Source organism: Nuphar pumila, chromosome 9, assembly GCF_984573655.1.
Source record: "Nuphar pumila chromosome 9, dmNupPumi1.hap1.1, whole genome shotgun sequence".
Taxonomy (NCBI): Eukaryota; Viridiplantae; Streptophyta; class Magnoliopsida; order Nymphaeales; family Nymphaeaceae; genus Nuphar; species Nuphar pumila.
In genome coordinates, this window is record NC_143257.1 from 119,116,022 (window position 1) to 119,133,564 (window position 17,543).

Consider the following 17,543-nt stretch of genomic DNA (forward strand, 5'->3'; position numbering starts at 1 on the left):
TATACGTTATGACAACCTTATAAATGAGTTATCCAACCTTATAAAAAGTTATTATTTAATTTTTAAAATTTTATATTAATAAAAAATTAATAAATAATTCAAAGCCCACCAGGCTTGCCCAAGCTCAACCCACGTATGAGGCCAGGTTTCAGACCGAACGAGCTCGAGCTTAAAACAATGACCCAAACCCGACCTATGGCGGGTCGGGTTGACTTGGCGGTCCCACCTGTAAATCCACATCATATCTTATATTATACCATAAGGTCAAGATTTATTATTATTAATACCCACCAATATAATTTTCTAAAAGAAATAAACAATTAGATTTTTTATATAAAAAATATTTTTATTGGATTTTCATGACACAGAAACGCCGAATCACTGCTGACCCAGAGGGAGGGAGTAGACGGCGGTGCCATTCGGGAAGTAGAGCCCCCAGCTCCTGGTGGCCGCCGGGTCGGCAACCAGGTCCTCGCTGAACATCTCGTAAATGTAGGTGTCGATCCCCGTACCCGGCCGGAACGGCGTGCCGGTGTTGTTGAGCACCCGCCGGATCAAGTTGGAATTGTAGGTCAGGGCGTTGTCAACGGTGGCGTCCGGCTCGCGGGGGCCGGGGCCGGGGCCGCCCTGCCACGGCCAGCCGGACTCCGTCACGACGATGGGGAGCTGCGAGAAGTTTGCGGCGGCCAATGCGTAGAAGGCGGAGTCGACGACGGCGTCGAACATCCCGGTGTAAGTCAGCATCGTATTGGGGTCCACGATCTGCTTATCGGTCGGGAGCGGCTTGAATAGGGCGTAATCGAGGAGGAAGAGGCCGCCGGCCTTCACGTAGCCGTAGTAAGGGTGGGCGTTGAGCATGAAGAAGGAGCCCGCCTTCTCAAGAAACCGGAGGATGGGGTGGAGGATGGAGAGCCAGGTGGAGTTGAAGGCGGCCGTGGAGGGCGGAAACGACTGGACGATGACGCCGTCGATCGATTGCGGGGTCGAGACCTTCACCTGAGAGGCCAGATTGGAGGCCACGAGGGCCGAGTGGAGCAACTTCATGGCCGGGACGAGGTGCAGGGCGGCGTCAGGCGCGGTGGTGAGCACCTCGCTGCCGACGGCGATGGCCGTGATGTTGGTCGCCGGCAAGAAGGCGGCAACGTTGCGGCTGATCCAGTCGGCCGCCGCGGCATGCGACTCGCCGACGCCGAGGAGCTCGTCGTTGGGGACGCCCACCGTCACCTGGATCCCGGTGCCGGAGAGGGCCTTGAGGAGCTCGTGGTCGGCATTCAAGAGACGGGCGTGGGTGATCTTCTGCGCCTGCAAGAGGCTCACCACCTCCTCCGCCTTCGGCAGGTCGCTCATCGCCGTGCCTATGTTCACCCCGACGAACCCCCCTGATCCAGTTTTTCATCATCACAAGAAGAAAATATGCTTAGCAAGAAAGAAGAACAGCAATCGACGAAGCAAGAAAGAAGGGAAGCAAGAAAACAAAAAAAAAGGGAACCCCACAACGAAAAGAGAGCTTAAAAGAAGTGGGGTGGAAGGAAGTTGGTACCTGAGACGATGGGGAGTAAGAGGAGGAGGAGGAAGATAGTCGTCGGCCGGTTTTCAGGTGACATGGTGGCCGCAAAACTGAGTCGACTTTCTTGTTATACTCTTGCTTTCTTTCCTCGAGTATTTACAATCTAATGCCCTTCTGATTTTCCTCTCTGTAATCCACACATACCGTGTTAGGATTTGGAAGATTTTGCTACTTTCCATTTTACCATTTTCATTATTACCGTGTGTTATTTGTTGTACATTAGAATTACGTAGTGTATCTTCTCCCTCAAAAAAGGAAAAGAGGTGTATCTTGTCTTTCTGTTTTGGATTCTGCTGTAATTATGGTAAGCGGATTCCTTGTTATCTTCATCACTTAATTTAAGGAATCCATTGATTGTATTTTATATATGACATCGACCAGGAGTGGAAGACGATATAGAGAAAAATCAGTTTTTACCATTAAAGTTTTATCTTCACATATCGCTTTCTCAAGTCATGTCTTTCAAAAAATTGGCAGCTTAGCTGGTTCAAAGCCAATAAATGGGTGACAAGTGTTCTTGTGGGGGGGAAAGCGTTACTGGTAGAGGTGAGGAAAATAAGGGATGGTGGGGGTATGCAAAAGAGTGACAGCTTTGTTGTGTTTTTGGTTCAGGCTTATTGGTGACTTCCTCCCCTCTAAGGGCTCAGTCTTCTATCTCTTCTTGAATTTATGTCGATTTCCTTCTTTCTTTCTTAGTTTCCTTTTACTCAATGGCTTATGAATTAAATCTCCTTGCTGACATAGAAGATGATGGAGTCCTTTTTCAAATATATAGCTACTGCTAATAGGAATCAATGGAGGAAGTACAGAGACTCTTGCATACAGTATGATAAAGACAAGGTTTTTGTAGAGAAATTGAGGGCGAAGCAATCTCATGGGGGAATTTAGAGGACTGTGTTGATGTAAAGTAGTCCTCATGAGGGAGCCATGGGTGTAAGTAGGGAGTGGTCCTTGGAGTACCATGCTGTCTCAGCAAACTCCAAATGAAATCACAGAGGACTATTCCCCACTTAGTGATTTGCCTGAGAGGAAATGTGCACAAGACACTTCTGCAATTGTTGATAGAATGGTGGTGCATGCCCAAATGCCTATACCTTTTGGTTTCAGCGGGGAGAAGCATCCATCTTTTATGGCAATTCTTATATGCTTGCTAATTGCGGATGTTTTGGTGGATGAAGACCTGAAAACAGTTTGTTATTTAGATATCCTTTTGTGAGTAGGGGGTAGCTGCCTACTTCGATCCTCCTACTGCTCACATGCCGGGCTTCTAAAGTTTCTTTTTTCTTATTTTTCTTAAATCTGACCATACATGTGTTCTAGCTTGATTTTATATGAATTGACTCTTGGATCGTTGTATTCCCACACATCGATAGTTTTTATAAGTTTTGAAAATCGATAGTCTAAATTTTCTACAAATATTCAAGCTTAAAAATTTTATATTTTCATCAAAAATGCAATCTAATTGTCATTTTCTATCACAACTATGCTAACACCTGTGGAGTCAGATTTGCTAAAAATATCCTGAAAACCCTTTAGCTTAGAGAGAGAGAGAGAGAGAGAGAGAGAGAGAGAGAGAGAGAGAGAGAGAGGTCGTTTGCTCTCTGTCTGGCTTGGTGAATGACCCCTAACCATGCATGTTGGAAATGACATGCCAACATCGGTCATTAATGGAAGGAAAGGTGGTGAGTCTTGCACCAGCCTGTGCTTCTATTACTGATCATGGATTAGGACTCTAGTATCAAGATATGAATGTGGTAATACAACTGGCCATGCTGCATTTTAGGTGGTTTAGTGTTTGTTGTATGAGCATTGTGCAGGGTTACAGTCTCAACAATGAAAGTCTAACATGGCATTGATGTCAAAATGCAGTGATCATGATCCAAGGTCCATCAAGGGTAAAATTAACATTTTCAACTGGCATTGAATTTTTCTCTAGAGGCTATTTGTGAAATACTCTGTTTAAAAGCTTTTAAATGACAAAACTCTGTTTAAAGTTATTGCACTAGTTTTGCCTTGGAGGAAAATGTGGCCAGCTGCTAAGGAGAATTTGACATATGGTTAGAGAGTTCTTTACCCTTAGAGAGAAGCTAGTTGGTGGGTTTTTGCTCTATAACATTCTAAGTAGCAAATACACATAGATGCCATAAACAACTAAGTTAGAACTATGCTATATGTTGGCTTGGGCAGAGGGGTGACGCCCTATGAGAATCGAACCATAACTGCCCATCTAGCAGCCAAGGCCCACCCCACTAAGCCAACCCCTCTTGGAGCAAGAACTAGATGACGTGCAATTGATGAAACCTTTCAAAAGAAGAAGAAAAAGGGTAGATTTAGTTCGCTCCTGAAAAAGAGAAGAGGCAGACGAGATCATATCTGATGGAGGAAAAGCTGAAAATATATCGAAAGCTACAGTTTGAGAGAACTTGCATTATTTAAGGCCATTTGAGGAGTCAAGGGTAGGGATCTTAGCGGTTTGGATTCGGGTTGGATGTGGTCAATACCATAGGATGTTGGCTAAACGGATTTGAATTGCTAAATAAGTATACCAAATCCCATTTTTTACATATAAACCAATTCAGATATTCATCAAATGTAGATACCTGTGGTAGCAAAAAGTCAAAACCATATTTGCATCTGATTATAACCGGATATGGTTTTGGCTTACCATATCCAACCAAATGGAGTCAGATTTGATTGGATACTGGATATAATCCGATATGTTGACATTCCTAGTTAGGAGGGCAACTCCCCTACCAACTTCTTTGATTTTGGTCATCTAAAAAAAACTTATCTGATTGCTGTTTTTCTTTAGCAAATCTTTTCATCTTGATTCCTTTTAGGTAGGAATGAAGAAATACTTTGGCAAGTAAGAGGAAATTGAAGTCTAGAAAAACTGATTTCTACTCTAAGACTGGAGAAGGATGTAGTGGTACTATAAAAGATAACCACAAAAGAGGAAGAGCCTTTAGGAGAATTAAGAGGGAGATTCTTCATAAGCTGCTGCTAACTCAAAGGAATCAAGATCAAATAAGACCATTAATCATTTAGAAAATGATTGTACTGTCATTGTAAAGTAGTGTGCTTTTTAAAATGCATCACAATTTGCTCAAATCTTTTTCATGTCCAAAATTTTGATTCTCAACTTTTTATGATAATTTTGTCCTAAACCAAATATAGAACAACATTCACAAATCATATTCATGAATGTCCTCAAATGTGTAAACCTCCTTTTACTAATATCTCATAAAAGGCACAAGCTAAAAGACATTAGTAAATGTACGAGGACATTCACAAATGTTAAAATATTTAATAAAATGAGGTTAGCATATTTGAGAACATTCACAAACATGATTTGTAAAAGTTGTACTATATTTGTGGACCTCTTTTAACTAAATACTCTTACATTTGCAAATGTGCTCACACCTTTACAAATGTCCTCCTTCCTATACCCCTTATACAATTTAAGTAAAAAATAAGCTTGCACGTTTTAAAAAAAATCACAGAACATGATTTGTGAAGGTCGTACTATATTTGTAAACTTCCTTTAACTAAATGTTCTCACATTTGCGAATGTTATGACCTCTGCATGTAAATGTCCTCACACATTTGTAAACTTTCTCATGCCTAGGCCCCTCATGTGATTTTAATAAAAGAAGGTTCACACATTGTGGGGACATTTGCAAACATTAATTATAAAAGGCCATACTACATTTACAAACCATCTTTTAACTAAATACACTTACATTTGCAAATGGTTTGACATTCACGTGTGAATGTGCTCACGCATTTGTGAACGTCATCTTGTCTTAGTGCTCTTTATAATATTTTAATAAAAAGGAGGTAAGCACATTTGGGGACATTTGGAGAAAATGATTTGATAACCTATTCTCGAAGTTTGAAGAAGCAAAAGTTTATAGGGGGAGCCATAGGAAACGATAAAAAAAACTATGCAATAAAAAAATTAAAAAAATGAAGAAACGAAGGAGAGACAAATAAAAGAAAACACTAAATTCTCCCAAAAATTGTTCAATTTTTTCATTACCCTTTTTAAGCCTTGTAAAAACTTATTAAAAAAGCAAACAATTTTTTTTTTACACAATCCCGTTTAATTTTAACCTTTATTTCCTGTCCTATTATACCTTTCAAAGTACCTAGAAGATGATTGTCACAAATATTGAACAAGTTGCAGCAAGCCTAAAGAGATTAAAGTGTATTTGAATAGAAACAATTGACTATTGTGCACTTGAAACTGATGTATTTTAGATGACCATTCATCAGGTTAAGCCTTAGTCTAACCTATCATACCCAATTCTTGAATATCCTACAATCTAGTAGAGCTAGCTGGAATCTCTTGGACAAATATGAACCTTTTCTTGTGGCTAAGCTAAGAGAAAACCCTCCATCATGGTACCTTTCCAATTGATGAAACTCTCTGGGTCCTCCTAGCCCACATTGGAGTGCACCCAACTTTGACCTTATGAGAAAGAATGCCCCATGTGTTCGGAATCGAGTCCCATATTAAGATGACAAACCATGGTGAACCTATCTAGGAAGGTAGAGCTTTGTGGGCCGTTCAATAAGATCTAACCTTTCCTAAGGGCCCTAAGCTCAATGCATGTTTGTTATTTACTTTGTTTTGTATGTTTTTCATCAGTAATTTTTGAGTTTCTATTTGTTGTAGCTACGGACAAAGTTAGAAAAGATCAAATCTTTGATTATTCAATCCTAAATGATTGAGTTGTGAAAACATCTGGATAGTTATCCTTCACTTTGAATTGAATTCTTTCTGATCAAAGAATCTTTTTTTAGTTGCTCTGAAACAATTAGGAGATTCTCAAAAAAAAAAAATGTAGTTCTGCCAACATGCTATTGAGTGGTGGTTTTACTTATGAGGTAAAATCAATAAATTTTAAAATGAAAGATTTAAGTATCAATCTCATCGATGTCATCTATCTCATCAATCTATTTTTTTTTTTTTAGAAATACAAGACATTTAAAGAGATATATTCATTGATAAGAAAAAATGTGAACAGTGATTGGATTGATGATCAAATAGAATCCTGAGTCACGAACAGTGATGATGGTCTCATCTACCAACAGGGCTCTCCCATGGTTTCAGATTTAGATTCAACGTTATTTACCTTACCTCATCGATCTGATTCGGATTCAGATCTACCAATAGGGCTCCATTGGTACATACTATGAAGTTAATTATCAAACGATTGGCTCAAATTTCATGTGTTCAACATATTCACTAATCAGTGGCAGACAAGCTTTATTATTGGGAAACATTAGATCTCAAGATGAACGGCATCCAAAACATGTACGAATGGGATGCCCATCACTTGGATGAGATGAACCCCATTCCTTTTTCAGATGTCATCTGTATTTCGGATGGATGGTCTTAGGGATGGCAGTGGGTGCGGGGCGGGGGACAAGGTCTCCACCCCCGCCCCGCCTCAAGATTTTATCCTCCACCCCGGCCTTCATCCCCAGTGGGGAATGGATTTTATCCTCCATCCCCGCCTTCATCCCCGGTTCAAACGGGGATGAGACGGGGCGGGGCGGGGATATTGCGGGGAAAAGTGGTCGAGGCGGGGACGGGGCGGGGCGGGGAAAAGTGCACGTCCATCCCCGCCTCCACCCCCGGACGGGGATGGATTTTAACCTTCGTCCCCGCCTCCATCCCCGTTTCGTACCCTTCATCCTCGGTCCAAACGGGGTGAGGCGGGGCCCCGCTTTCCCCGGTCCACTGCCATCCCTAGATGGTCTAAAATAAACAGGTGACAATGAGCATGTTCACTGTTTTGATGTGTGTCCTTCGTTTCCAATAGAGGATCACATCAAAGGCAATAAAAAAAAATGAGTTGAGTGCATCCAAGTGATGGGCATCTCTTTTGTACAGGTTTTGGATGCCGTTGATCTTGAGATCAATGGCGGCCAGAAGTGCTCTATGGAATACCGTCAGAGCACACTCTGGCCTGATCCCATCTGGTATTTCTCAAGGAGATGCTTGTTTGACTCCACTGCATATTCCCATGGAAAAAAAAATGGAGATGCTTGTTTTACACTTTTACTTCTTTGGTATGAAAAAGGACTCCTTTGATAGGAAAGTGCACGAAACAGCCCCTCCAAACAAATGTTATCAGTATCGGTAGAATAGATCTGCCGATACAAATTCTCAAATGAATAGTTCTGAATCGGCTAAAAAATAATTAAAAAATATTTTGTATCAATCAGAACGTGACACATGTTAAAACCATTAAAATAATATTACAATAATATTAAAAAAATAATTTTAAGCCCGATATGTATAGCACCGGTACTGACAACATTGCTCCAAACGATTCTCGATCACATCAAGAGACGTGATCATCTTGTAATAGATGTTGGAAAGATATGCCATCGGATTCCCATGATTCTTTTTTGATTAATAAGCTGTTGGGGTCTGCTTAGCCCCCATCTTTCCTATCACCAAGAGGAAAATAGTTTCTTTGGAAAAGCATCATGCTTTTTATAGCATCCTACGGTTTGAAAAAAAAGTTTTGTATGTGTGATTTCTGTCCATATTAATTGGATCTGATAGTTAAATTGGGATCTAATTCAACATTACCACGTTGTCTCTCTTGGCTAACCCTCGTGTCGCCTCTCTCCCTCACGGTGGCCGCCAGAAACCACCACTGCTGGTTTCCCCTCTTCCTCTCCATTGGGAACCAGCTGGAGGCCCCTGACCCCACGGTCTCCTCTTTCCCTACCCACCTTCCGGTGAGCCACGCCAGAGCTCCCACGTCGGCATCGTGACCTCAGGTGAGTCTTCTCCACCCTTCTTGCCCCTTCCTTGTTAGCTCTGGCTTGCTAGGAGAAAGGGTGTCCAACACCCTCTCCTGTGATCCTTCGGTTGCTGATGTTGTTGCTATGGTAGGACTGTCGAAAGGGGGTGGCTGAAGCCACTTCCCTGCCGCCCCCCTTTTTTTCCCTACCGCACCTCCCCACTCCTTTTCCCTTCTTTTGTGGCTGCCCAAGGCAGCCACATCAACAACAGCGTCGGATATTGTTGCAGATGCAATGGTGGTGGCTAGTCCTAGTGAACCCGAGCTGAGTTCGGGTTCCCAGTACCCTGCAGCGCCACCAAGGGCGAGCAGGAATCCTTGCCTGGGGCAGTGGAGGTCACGGTGGCTCTCGCGTTCCATGGTACCTCCCCTTTTTTTGCATCTCTGCTATGCCACCAGTGGCGGCGGGCAAGGGCTTTCGCCCCTGTGTCAGCCCGCTCCTCTTTTCTCCTTACTCTGTTAGCAGGTCGCACCAACCACTGCCTCTGGCAGCGGCCCCTTGTTGGAGGACTGAGCCAAGCTCGGTTTGGGATCGGGTGTGGCTTGGCCTGATTGCCGAGCCCTCACCCCCCATCGTCTTGTTGTACCTGAGTTGCAACAGCTACTATTGTTGCAGTCTTGAGTCTGGCCAAACTGAGCTCAGCCAATTTTGGTTCAGCTCCCTAGGGTCGGATCGAGTGCACCGAGTTTGACTCAGGTCCACCAAGCGAGCTCGATCGGATCTTGTCCCGCTCCCCCGGTTCTCTGCCAAACTAAACTGACTTTTTATGCCTTGTCCCGCCCGGCTCGGTCCGGTCAACTCGATTTGGGTTTGGGTTCAACCCCTGTGACACAAATGTCGCTTATTCTGTTAAATTAAGTTTGTTACATTGTTCTATTCGCAACATGATAAAAACCATTTTCAGTGCACCATTCGACACAACGGACAAGACTTCATATTTTTGGCATGGTTACCGAGGCACAAACAATACAATAACCTACACTGAGAATCATCTCTGAGATAGGGGAAAGTTGCATGCAAGAATAATGTCAGAACACTTCTAATATATACGTATTATATTTATATTATATATATGTTTTTAACTCAAGAATGCAATTTTGTGTATTCTTGTTCATTTTAAATTATGTCATTGACTTTATCATCGCATTGTAATGTGTATAAGCTTTAGCTTTCTGTAATTTATTTACCTTGATGTGTGGTTTCACACATCGAACCCTGCTTTATGTCATTTTCTTTGTCATCGTGTTGTAACGTGCACAAGCTCCTGCTTTGTGCAATTTACTTAGTTCGATATACATTTTCATATATCGGGCTTCATTTACGTAATTTATTTAGCTCAATGTGTAGTTTCATACATTGGGTCATGCTTTACGTCATTTACCTTGTTGTTGAGTTGTAATGTGCTCAGACTTATGCTTATATATATATATATGTACATTCTATATACATATATAATTTTATAAAGTAAGCAATTTTTGTGTACTCCTGCCTGCTTTTAATTACTCTAATATGTATTTAAAAAAGCAGATTTGCGCATCCACGCCGAAACTCAATTTTTTATAGATTTCATATGTGAGATTTTAAGTTTGTATTCTTCAATGTCTTAAAAAGCAAAACAAGTATTTTATATTTGCATATTCGCAATATTCATCAATTTTATACATAGCTTATCCCAAGTATAAAGCAAGACTCACTTGCATACAGGTATCAATGTTGTCACGTCTGTGTATACCGGACAAACTCCCTAGCATTGAAAGATTCCTCTAAACACCTTTCCAACATGTTCAAGCTTTAAAATGAGTTGAGATTACAGAGTTTTCTCTTCGAACCAACACAACAAAAGGCTTCGACTACATAGCCTTCAGTGATACGTACATGAGGTCCTTCTTTTCTGTATCCGAAATGACTCAGATATTTTTCAGCTTATGGCACGGGATATCATAATTTTCAATGTTGTGTCAGAGTTTTTTTTTTATAAACTAATATTTTTCTTATCGTAGTGGTACTATCAAACATGCACAACAAATTAGTACGACGATGATTGGATTGGAGGTTTATGGTAACCTCATAGTGCAACAATGCATCATGATTAAAAGAAAATCACATTTTGAAAATTATCGTCTTCACATGCAAGATGCTCAATCTAGTTTAAAAGATCAAAGCATATTGAATGGGTTATCATACCTGACGTACCCATCTATTCTTTGATTCTATTAAGGAAAATGATAAGATGGTATAAAAACTTAAATGGACAAGTTTTTTACAACTATGTTCTTCGAGTAGCAATGACTCGGTGTTCCCAGTCATCGAAGTTAGGGGACTGGGCTACCAAATATTATCATATGTGATAGATTTTAAGGACTTCTGCAGAAGTTTGGATGCACCCCCCGTAACAAGTGGTCTTTGAAGAATTCTCTCTCAATCATTGGGTCGTATCCTTATGAGCAGACTCAGCTAGTTGTTTGCAATATTCAAATACATGGAATAATAAACCTCCAGATAGTCTCAGTTATTTCTATCTTTTATTCTGTGTGTACCCGCAAGTCAGTAATTATCGAAACAAGTTCACTATGTTCATTTTTACTTATTCTGAAACTGCACGTTGTGAAATAATGCATATGTTAGTCCTATTCTGACTTTTACTATCTATGCACCTACCAGACTTTTATAAATCTGACTCATTTTATAGAATAAAAGTGATGATTAGGTTGATGTGGCAGGCAATAGCGTGATGACGTAATGATATCAAGAACTCACACTCTCTGTTGTTTCGCTCCTAAGCACGTTTTATAATTTTGTATAAGGGTTTCTTTTATAATATCGTCTTTTGTGTAAATTTTATTTATCAAAAACCTTGTTTTGAATCTATGTAGTTTCAATGAATGTATAAAAATACAAATCCATTGTGTAAAGAAAAGTTTATTTGTAATACGCTCAAGGTCCGTTGACTTGTTCTTTCAAATATTATTTTTCATTGAACTACCATTTTTAAACTCTGAAAAAAGATTGATTGCGAAATTTCAAAATTTTTCCTAAAATTAACAAGTCCAAAATTTTAGGGTGTTACCTTTGTGCTGACTCTACTCGTCGTACTTACGATCACTGTCCCAACAACGTAAAACTCCATTAGCTCACCCCTTGCCTCTCTCTCTCTCTCTCTCATGCACGCTCTTTCATGTTAAATATAAGTATGAAAATCAATATGAAAAAATTATGTCCCATCATCTTCACTAAGGCACAAACGGTTTGGATTCAGGCCAGTTCTTGAAAGATCTGAATCTGAATCCAAAATGTAATGCTGAATCTAAATCCGAAATGCATGTGGTAATTCTGCATTAAGAAAAAATAAAACAAAAAGAAGCTATTTACATGTAAAAAAATGTAATAGGGTTGGATTTTGAATTGGATCAATTCAAGGTCTGAATTAAAATAGTGATCCAAATCTGAAAGTAATCCAATTGAATATATCTGAATCCCATTCTAATGTACATTCAGATCTTAATTAAAGGATCCATATCTGGAAAAAAAATATGTCAAACTCGGATCAGATATATGACCATATTCAATCCTTTTGCAGCCCTTATCTTTAGCCTTCCACACGTACCGATTGGATGAAAGTAGCATTACTAATGCTTGGACCGAAAATACCCCACTTTTGGTTTCTCAAGTGAAAAGTAATTTAAAATGGAATGAAACTGTTCTCTTGATGATTTTCTTTTGCATTCTTGGAATTAAGGATATGTCCATCATCTTGTGGGATGGATGGCCGTTTTAAAATCCATCGAGGACCTGTTTGTTTCACCTGTTTTGGTGAGAAAATGCACAAATTTAGTAAGAAAATGGCTTATTTTCTCATGGTAAAACAAACTGCCAAAAGTTGGTGCGTGCTAAAAAACAAACCTTCTCTTTGACCAGCACTTTCGCATAAAAGTGGGATTACAACCTCTCCCTTGGGAATGATTTTCTCCTCACCTTTTTCACCGTGGGGCCCCTCAATTAGTAAATGCAAAGAGTTGTCCTTTTTGTGGGGCCACCAACTTCATGATTTTCTCACTAGAAAGAGTCGTAATCAAAATGGATTCCTGCTCACATGAGATGGAATCAAAATGTGATTTTAAGTCATGATTCCAAACCACATTTTCCACCATATGCAATTGGGATTCACTTTAAATGTGATTTCAAATCACATTCCCTTGCTCACTTGCATGAGATTTCAAATCACATGTTTGGTTTATGCAAATGAGATTTATTCTCTGGTTTGCATGGGAATTTTTTATTTTAAGAATAATATTATTAAAACAGTAAAAGACAACCAAACAGCTTTCCAAAGTAAAGACAGAAAGAAAGTGACTGCCAATACAATCAAGCTCAGGACACTTTCTTCTTGCCCTGTCTGTGACTGACCGTCGTTTGCATGAGATTCAAATCACATTTGAATGCAACCAAACATACATGTCACAGGGATCCTTGAAAGTGTGCCTCTTGTTCCCTTGTTTGATATTCCTAAATTCCTAATAGGAAATTGAACAAAAATGACAATCATGTATCCTTTTAGGCGTGTCCATGTGACATAGCTCTTATTATCATAAATTATGTGAGAAAACTTTCTCCTTCTCATATATGAAATAATGCGATCTTAAAATTTGAACAGTTGGAGATATTTTATGACGGCCAAACATGAGCACCAAGGGTTTGGTGCAGTGGAAAGGGCCTTGGCCACTAGGGTGATTCACCACTGTGTGATTCACCAACATTTCCCTCTGGCTAACGATACTAGAACTGAGGCTGGAGGTCACTTGCATCAGACTCCCTAGAGCTGCCACTCTCACCAAACCGCTTCAGCCTTTTTCTTTTTCTTGATAAAGACAAGACCTTTACAGTGGGACTTTAAAAAAAACAAAGGATGTCCAATTCACACCAGTTCTGTTTCACTCATCACTATGTCATCCCCCATCTTCATACCCCTCTCATATCTTATGATACAAGTTGTTTGGAACAAATCTGACCTTACTGCTAGATTCAGCATCGTCGATTTAGTAAGAATGGTTTCTTGGATCATATTTTTTCAACAAAAAGATTTGATTTTTCAAATCATAAAATTTTGTATTTTGTCAACCTTTAATTTTTTGAATTGCCAAAAAAAACCTGTACACAAGTTGGATTTGAGAGATGTAAACCGTTGATATTCACTGAATGAATGACACAGATAACATCTATGGAGTCTTATTGATCAAAACAACTTGCATCAATGAAATCTTAAAGAAGGGTATGAAGATTAGAGATGAGACAGGGGATGAGTGGAACTTATTTTAATTCACACGCCAACGATCTACTGAACACAAAGGGGGCCGGCGTCAACATTCAACACCATCGTTTGTCTCGTTTCCGGGTATGCCAACTCAGTAAAAATCTCTTTCCCCCGACAACTGCTGACATCCACAGAAAGAAAAGAAAGAAATTTATGCAAATATTCACTGATCTTCAGCCAGCCACAAACATACTTATAAAGCCCAAGGAGATTAGGCTTCATTATTGCCTCTTACGATCATCGATTCTTACGAATCTACTTTTTATCCACCATCTCTGATTCTCTTCTTCCCCTCTCTCTCTCTCTCTCTCTCAATTTTGAGAGAGAGAGAGAACCACCAGTGTTAATGAGCACCAACGAGATTCAAGATCACAAGGCAGCCGGACCCATAAAGGGGTCATCAATGGGCACTTCCCCGTCGGCCCACCGACTTCCGGCCACCAACGGCGAAGAGGACCGGCAGAACCACCAGATACTGCTACCGACAAACGCCGACGCCACCACCTACTCCCGCAAGAAGCTCACCCTCATCCCCCTCGTCTTCCTCATCTACTTCGAGGTCTCCGGCGGCCCCTTCGGCGAGGAGCCCGCCGTCCAGGCCGCGGGTCCCCTGTTCGCCATCGTGGGCTTCCTCGTGTTCCCCTTGATATGGAGCATCCCGGAGGCGCTCATCACGGCGGAGCTCTCCACAGCCTACCCGGGCAACGGCGGCTACGTGATTTGGGCCACCCAGGCCTTCGGCCCCTTCTGGGGCTTCATGATGGGCTGGTGTAAGTGGATGAGCGGCGCCATCAACAACGCTGCCTACCCCGCCCTCTGCATCGACTACCTCAAGCTCGTCTTCCCCGTCTTCTCCGGCGGCCCCTACCGCTACCTCGCCATCTCCCTCTTCAACCTCTCCCTTGCCTTCCTCAACTACACCGGCCTCACCATCGTCGGCTGGACGGCCGTCGCCCTCGCCGCCATCTCCCTCGCCCCCTTCGTCCTCCTCCTCTTCATCTCCATCCCCAAGATCAGGCCCTCCCGGTGGCTGAACAAGGGCCAGGGTAAGAAGGACTGGTCGCTCTACCTCAACACCCTCTTCTGGAACCTCAATTACTGGGACAACGCCAGCACCCTCGCCGGAGAAGTCGACCGCCCGCAGAAAACCTACCCGAAGGCGCTATTATTCGCCGGAATCTTGACGTGTTCTTGCTATATCATCCCTTTGCTAGCGGGAACCGGCGCGCTGGAGCTCCGGCAGAGCGATTGGTCCGACGGGTACCTGGCGAACGTGGCCGGGATGCTCGCCGGAAATTGGCTCAAGTACTGGGTGGAGGTCGGGGCGGTGCTGTCGAACGTGGGGCTCTTCGAGGCGCAGCTGAGCAGCTGCAGCTTCCAGCTTCTGGGGATGGCGGAGCTCGGCCACCTGCCGGCCTTCCTGGCGAGGAGATCGGAGTGGTTCGACACGCCGTCGTGGGGGGTGCTCATCTCCACCATCGTCACCGTCGCGCTGTCCTACATGAACTTCACCAGCATCGTCTCGTCGGCCAACTTCCTGTACAGCATGGGGATGCTGCTGGAGTTCTCGGCGTTCGTGTGGCTGAGGAGGAAATTCCCGGCGCTCAATCGGCCGTTTAGGGTGCCGCTGGGGATCCCGGGGTTGGTCTGCATGTGTCTTGTCCCCACCGCGTTCGTGATCACGGTGATGGTCATGGCCGGAAAAGTCGTGTTTGCGTTCAGCGGCGGCTTCACCCTCTTGGGGATCGCCGGCTACTTCGCCACCAAGCTGTGCAAGGCCAAGAAGTGGGTGACTTTCATTAAGGTCCCGGAGGAAGTAGAAGAAGAGGAGGTAACGCAGAACATCTATGCCAGTGCCGGTGCCGGTGCCGGTGGTGAGAATCACCACCGTCATCATCCTTGATGTTGATGCTGGATTGTTGTTGGGTTCTGGTTGGGTTGGGTTGGGTTGGGTTCGCTCCACCCTCAAAGCACTTCGTCTACCAATTTTTTTCCTTTTTCCATTTTGTTTCCTCTGCTCTACTGCTCCCAAACAGGTTCAAATCGCCCCTTGATTCATAGCCTTTTGTCATACTACTATTGGAATCTCATTGTTACAAGTTGTTTTGATCAAATCTGATCCCCAACATGGATTCAGCATGATTGATTGGACCATTACCTCTGGATTGTGTGTGTGTGTGTGTGTTTAATGAAAACTATGGTTTTAAATGATAAAATGTTGATGTTTTTATAGAACTATTGATATTTTTATTTACACAAAAATTCTTACTGGCTAACCATTCAAATAAAATCTTCACCAAGTGAATCATACAGATCACATGGGTCAGATTTGATCGAAACTTGCAACAATGAAATTCCTGTAGTATGACTGAAATCGCTACCCGTTTGTGCTGCTACTGTTAGTCCTCCTGTGTGCTGTGTCCATTCATCCTCTAGGTCAAACGACTGATGCATGGGCCCACACAAGATACTGGTTAGGGTCTGTGGTGCCCATTTAGTACCATATGAGTTGTACAGAGGGGGCACTATTTGTCTGCCACACTGCATTGACTGATTTATTAGTACATAATACAAGTGAAACTGAAAGAGGCTTGCCACCAAACTCCTTTTTGAATGCTGAATTATTTAGCAGAGCAAGAGTGGAGATGGTTGAAAAAAATGGGAAAATTTTTCTGGCGACGGTAACCATAAAATCTAAACAAACAGAAACAGCAAAAAAAGTATGCATGGTCTAGTGCTTTTTCTTTAGTGCACGGCAAACACAAAGTTTTATTGGAATTGTTCTAATGCACCCCACAAAATTTTTTCCTAAATAAAAAGTTGTCTTGGCGAAAAGGTTCTTCTTCTATACAAATTTGTACAAAGGCGTGTTTGATTGCATGCAAGAAAAGTTTGAATTGTGGAAACTTTGCCTAGAAAAGTATCGGGAGTAGGGCAGCAAACGCATCGGATATGGTCAGATAATCGATCTGAGTCCAACATGTTCTTTTCGGATATGAATCCTTTAAGTAAAATCTGCATGTGCAATCTGTTCGGATTCGGAGTTGTTAAGTTGGATTACTTTCTGATTCAGGTCGGATTCAGATCAGCATTTTAATTCAGATCTGAAGCGATCCGAATCAAAATCTGACCCAATTGCATTTTATACATATAACTACTTGTTTTTGTTTTATTTTTTCCAGATCCAGTATTATCACGTGTTTGGATTCAAATTCAATCTTACCTCCTCAGATTTTATTTGGACCGGATCTGGATTCAGTATCTACTGCTTACATTTTATATTTGGATTTGGATCTGGAAAGATCCATCCTGAATCCAACCCATTTGCACCCTTAATGAAGAATCTTAAGTAAAATCTTCACAAGTGTAGACTCCACGCACTATGTTTGTGACTGGGTAAGAGACTTCCCTAGTGGAAAATTGTTTGCGGCGATCAAGCGATCCCAAAAGGAGAAATTTTCTACGGAAATCAAACGGCCCATAATGCTCTGAAATCTGCGGTAAAAACAGAAGCATACCCTGGCATGAAAACATCACAAAATTGTGAAGGGTAAATCAAGTTTTTTTATCATTACACCCCTACTCAACCGATGCTACTTTCTCTTACCTAGGAAGGAAAGTGTTTTTTCATGGGAAGAAGTGTGAACCCATTTTGACAAAGGTTTTTTTTTATTTCTTTTTGCATTTATTACGTGCACTCCACCACATCTTCCTCACAAAGAGGTTTGTTTCATGTACCTTAAGAAAGAGGCCGTCTTTCTTATGAAATGAGGTATATTTCATAGGAAAAGGCATAAAACAGGGTGTTTGTTACAATCTCACAAAAGAGAAGCCTCT

At 41.9% G+C, this 17,543-nt stretch overlaps 1 protein-coding gene and 1 pseudogene across 1 annotated transcript; one reads left to right on the top strand and one right to left on the bottom strand.

Annotated features, from left to right (window-relative positions):
- Window positions 1-319: 319 nt before the first annotated feature.
- On the bottom strand, window positions 320-1,916 carry LOC149829068 (glucan endo-1,3-beta-glucosidase 3 pseudogene; annotated as a pseudogene).
- Window positions 1,917-13,946: 12,030 nt separating this feature from the next.
- LOC149829069 (putative polyamine transporter At3g13620) lies at window positions 13,947-16,308 on the top strand. The gene has a single exon (XM_090017266.1). The coding sequence runs from the start codon at window positions 14,053-14,055 to the stop codon at window positions 15,607-15,609; it is 1,557 nt and encodes a 518-aa protein (XP_089873392.1). The 5' UTR covers window positions 13,947-14,052; the 3' UTR covers window positions 15,610-16,308.
- The last annotated feature ends 1,235 nt before the right edge of the window (window positions 16,309-17,543 follow it).